At 32.8% G+C, this 5,470-nt stretch overlaps 1 protein-coding gene across 1 annotated transcript; it reads right to left on the reverse strand.

The window, feature by feature from the left end:
• Nucleotides 1-4,322: 4,322 nt before the first annotated feature.
• On the reverse strand, nt 4,323-4,728 carry LOC136796651 (uncharacterized; the record flags this gene model as incomplete). The annotated part of the gene is made up of 1 exon (XM_067050956.1): nt 4,323-4,728. A coding segment is annotated over exon 1 (406 nt), but the record flags the coding sequence as incomplete, so codon positions are not given.
• Between the last annotated feature and the right edge of the window lie 742 nt (nt 4,729-5,470).

Here is a 5,470-nt window from a genome sequence, read left to right on the forward strand (position 1 = left end):
TTTGTGGAGCTGTTGGAAAATACTATTTATACTAAAAATTAAACGATTTTTGTAAACTTTAGACCTAAGAAGCAATTTAACAATTATATCATTTGTTAATACTGACAAAAGGTATGTAGGTTACAGATAACAATTTATTTAAATTATTAAATATATAAATGATAAGACACTACAGGTATCTTAAATGTAAATAAATACTCCGTTTATTTGTTTAGCTGTGAGGCTAATATTACCCAATACCACTCTCTAATATATTATATATTCAATGTTAAGAATATTTCATAAAGATGTGTAATTGATAACTGATAAATACACTATGTCTTTGGAAAAGTAATCATGTGTAATGTATAATATTAATATTTGTATGCTTACATCACCTTGTTTGAATTACATTGAAATCTATAAATACTCTACATTCATGCAAACATACACGTACATAAAAAACTAACTCACACTGATAAAACTTAAAATAATGTCCATAATTGATGAGCTGTAAGAAATTTAATTGTGTTAAATGTTTTTTTATTTCTATTATAAAGGCTGGAATTTTACTTTTTTTTTCTTAAAACTACCTCATGTTTAAGCTTTTTTAAAAATATAGCATGCAAGGCACTATGTAGAATGGAGGATATGGAAAAATATTTTTTTCAGATCTTAATTTCTCATAGTATGTTCTCCCGCTTACCTTCTCAATTGTTCATTTACATACGAATATACTATTAACCAAAAAACTGACAATGAAAAATTGAATGTAGAAAAACTTTTTAAGTTTAATTAAAATTGTATAGGTATATTCATATTAATCAGACCAATTGATAACTGATTCTTATTAATTAAATTATTAGTTCAATTCTTATTAAAAATAATATACATAGGTAACACAGGATGATAATATAAATAAAATTCCACTAATAACAATAAAAGCATATTTGAGAAACGATATACCTAGTTAATAGCTAATAGTTTATAAGTTAAGCTCCGCCTCAAGCAGGACTTCAAAAAAAAGGGAAAAGGACCGTTAAATGACTCACACAAGATCAGCTTAAAGACTACTTTATTCCTCGTTTTAATCCTCTACATATAGATTATTGTAGTGTTTACATAGGTCCCTAGGTATTAGTGGAGATAATAGGTACCTTTGTATCTTAACTTATACTGTTCCTAATAGCAAATAGAAATAGGTTATACCATTCCAAGAACATTTCTTGTGTTAATCAGTGGGGTATTCGTGTATGTATATTTTCGTTTTTGACTCCTTATATGTTAATAAATGCAATACGTTACCTCAAATTCGTTAATTTAAAACCATAAATTAAATAATAAAAAAAATAATAAATATGGGCATACATACCTCTACATGTATGTAGTCCAAGCATTAAATTTTATTTTAAAAAAACAAAAGTTTGCCCAAGAATAGTAAAATATGCAATCTCGGGCTCAAAAAACTCGTAGCGTGCTAATTTGTTGAATAACGCCAACGCATGCAATAGGAAGTTAATGCTATTTGAATGTCTTTTCCATGATTTGTAAATCCTGTCGAGTTTTGGCCGATTTTGGAACAAGGGAATAATAGATGGAATTGCAAAAAAATACGTCCTCTACTTATTGGCTCATTTCATTCAACTTTGTGCCATATTGGACGAGCAATTCCCAAAATGTAGTATTGTAGGGAAATACGTTTGCGCTTTTAAATTAAATTTAAAATTGAAATTGAGGTCATTGAGCTGCCGCTGAAATCGTTTTAGTAAAATAATATGAAATTCGAAAAACGAACCAGATATAACTTATTCCTTTAACTTACCTCACTAAGTCAATAATTAAGACAGAAATCATGAAGGAACTTCAATATGGAATAGTTATTACTTCGTTGACCAAAATTATGATAAATTTAATTCATGTATTGAGCTTACAATTGAACGATTCCAGGTTCTTGTTATAAAAGCGAACAATTAGAATCACTTCCCCATCTCGTTATCCAATAATATCAGATAACAATCGAAAAAAAATAATAGCAAAATGTGTTCGTTATTTTCTGATAGGTTTCCCGTTGAAACCATTTTTTTAAAAAACAGTTCTACACTAACAATGATCTGTATGTTTACTATTGCCAGATTCATCTGGATTCCAATTTAAAATAGACAAGCTGCAATAATACCAGACAGTATCAATGCTTAGGATGGCCTTTTTTTTTTTGGTTGTGTGTGTGTGTGTGTCCTCTTCTGGGATTGTGAGATGTCGTACATCGATCAACCTACTCGCTATAATTTTCTGTTTAAAAAGTCAGATAAGTAAGGCTACCAAAGAGAGTGAAAGAGGAGGATTTCACGCCGTTTATTGCGATAAATATCAAACGATTTTTTTTTACATTACTTTAGTTCGTTAAAAAATGAAAAAAAAAAAAAGTGAATGAAATAAAAAACCTTTAACATTTCCTATCGAAAAATAAAAGTTTAGTGAATGAATTGCTTTCAAACTCCCGTTTTTTGAAGAAAGGGAGTGAAATGGTGGTAGACCACAGTGCAGTTTCCAAACAAAGTGAAACAAAGCAACTATTTAAAAATCTATTTTAGAGGTAAAAAGGAGTGGAGTAGTTCATATTTTTTACACTTATGTTAAACGTTGGGAATGGTCCGGACGTATGATTTAAAATTTTTCTGATCATCACTCTCACAGGGTTTTATACAAATCTATAGTAGTATTGAGCGAGAAATAGTTTACCAAAACAAAAAAAAAAAAATAGTTCAGTGCCATCAAACTGGTGTTGAGCTTTGATATTTTTAAAGGATTTTCGGAGAAAACCGTGTGTTTCCCTTAAAATTTTCTCAAATGCCATCACACTTTTTAAAATCTGCGATAAACAATTAATAAATTTCAGAAAGGCTCAATAGAATCTCAAGCAATGAATTTTCGAGTTAAGTACTTAGGGATCGCTAAACAAGTTTCTTCATTTCATCAGCTTTCCAGTGATACACCCAATATTGCGAAAGAAGTTTTATTTAGAAGAAAATTGAAGTTGCAAGGTCAACAAATCACTTCTATCAGTTAATGGAACTACATCTTAAATTCCCAAAATGGTAAAACGAAACGAAAAGTAATTAAAATCGAATTTAGGTAATAGAAAACCTGGTTTTCGTGTAAAACCCTTTAAAATTACAAATCTGAAAAACGGAGGAGGTGAAAAACTATCCCTTCTCCTCTCGTTTCAGTCACTCACATTTACAAAAAAAAAAAAAAAAATCGTTATATAAGCAACTTAGTCTTGGGACAATCCTATCTCAGACCTTAACAAAAAAATAACTTTTGTATATTCTTGACCTCCTCATTTTACTTTTTCCCAACCTCATCATTTGAACAAGATATCAATTCGGATATTCTCTTCAATAAAACTCCTACAAAACATTGTCAATTGCTTGTCTTACCTTTTTCTGAAAGTTGTTATTTATCTGCGTTCGAAAGGCTTTAAGTGCCCTTTATTTTACTAATCTCAAAGATCACAGATCTGTATATGAGTGAATGATATATATATAATTATTTATGCAAGGTCGTCCATGTTTTTTTTAAGAGGATATCTTCAAAAGACACGAATATGTCCGTACCTATCCGTGTGTTGGATTTTTACCCACTAAAACCAACCGCCCAACACCTGTTTCTCACCCTCCACGGGATCGCCGTTAGGCATTACATTATGGGGGTGAGTGGCTGAGTGCCACCTCATTGATTTAGACTCCCTATTGGTTCTCCCATCTTTCTCCTCATTTCTTAACTTTTTCATCTCCTGAGCAGCGAATTGTAGGCCTGCCATCCAATAATCGTGGTTAAGCAGCATAATTTTGACGATATTATCTGCTGTCGGGTCTGAGCCGCAAACGCGTCGGAGCTCCCTCTTTTCTTCATGAATGCGGGGACAGAAGAAGAAAACGTGTTCTGCGCTCTCTTTCATTCCTGGGCACAATGGACATTCTCCAGTGTCATCGAGCTTAAACCTATACTAGTAGGCTCGGAAGCAACCATGCCCTGTGATAAACTGGGTGATATAATAGTCTATCACTCCGTGGTTCCTATTCACTTAGGCCTCGATATTGGGCACTAGCCTGTACGTCCGCCTTCCACTGAATGCCATTTTATTATAGTCTCCTTTCTTAATACGTCTCTGGGAATATAGTCAACACTATTATAAGAGCGGCTCCTCTCATCGGCGATCAGCTCAATCGGTGGCATCCTGGCAACCAAGCCGCTTCGTATGAGACTACGAAACGCGCTGATCACTCTTAGCGCACAACTACGATACACAGACACCATCGATCTTCTATAGACCTCAGTACCCAACGCATCCTTCCATATCGCAGCGGCGTAGAGCAGAATGGATGGGACCACATAGGATATCAACAGCCCACGGTTGTTCCCGGGTTCTCCTATATTTGTCATTAAACGTGACAGTGCGGTGGTAACTCTAGCCGCTTTATCACTCACCCACTGAATATGCTCTCTGAACCGGAATCTGTCATCAATCCTTACCCCGATATAAGTCAAAGAAGGCTTGGACTGGATCTCTTGCCTACCCGCTCTCAAGGTGATAGTTTCCCTCATGTTCCTGCTACTGACGAGAAGGGCCTCTGCTTTACTGTCCGCTAGTTGCAGTCGCACAGATTCTAACCAATCTGGAACCGAAGCGACACAATCATTGGCCTTAAGAATGAGCTCTTCTTTATACTTTGCTTCGATTACCATATCAAAGTCACGTGTGTGTGTTTCTTTTTTAATTTATATTTTATTTATGCAATATTTATTATCATTCTTTTGTTATTTAATTAATTTAAATACCAACATAAATTTTATTTAATTTCGTTGATTACTTAATATCGATGTTTAATGTCATAAATTAATTGAAAATTGTACAGTTTTAGATGTTACAAAATTTAAGATTTTATAGCAACCATTAATTTCTGCAATGATCTTTAGGTATTTGATATCTCTTCAAACATGTGTGCAAATCTAGAGTAAGCATGTAATGACCGAGTTGGATATCACACCAGAAATTTTATCATGAGCATCATAAAATCTCAAATCATACGCGTTAATGTTTAAAATCAATCAAATACTATAATTTAGTGATTTTGACTGAGATAGATCAAATAAAGTACATGAAAAGAATTTAATATATTATCTGAATCAAGAATAAATTTGATAAAAATATCATTGTATTACAGGATCACGCTACAAATACAATGAATACTTTTAGTTATTGCATTAAAGCATAAATAAACATAGATTGAGTCTGCGTCAAGGGATTGTAGTTACTAGTCATGGTAGGTAAGTTACTATAACTTCTGTTATATCACTTTAGACAATTAATTTACTTAAAAATCTGAACAGGAAGCGTATTCATTACAAATGAAGGCATGCATTAAAGGTCTAGTTCAACAGGAGTTGAACTGGCTGGAGTATGAATAATGCGTTTTTTTTTCATTTT

The sequence above is a fragment of the Halyomorpha halys genome, unplaced genomic scaffold (genome assembly GCF_000696795.3).
Source record: "Halyomorpha halys isolate HHAL.00 unplaced genomic scaffold, Hhal_1.1 Scaffold1115.1, whole genome shotgun sequence".
In the NCBI taxonomy this organism is placed as follows: Eukaryota; Metazoa; Arthropoda; class Insecta; order Hemiptera; family Pentatomidae; genus Halyomorpha; species Halyomorpha halys.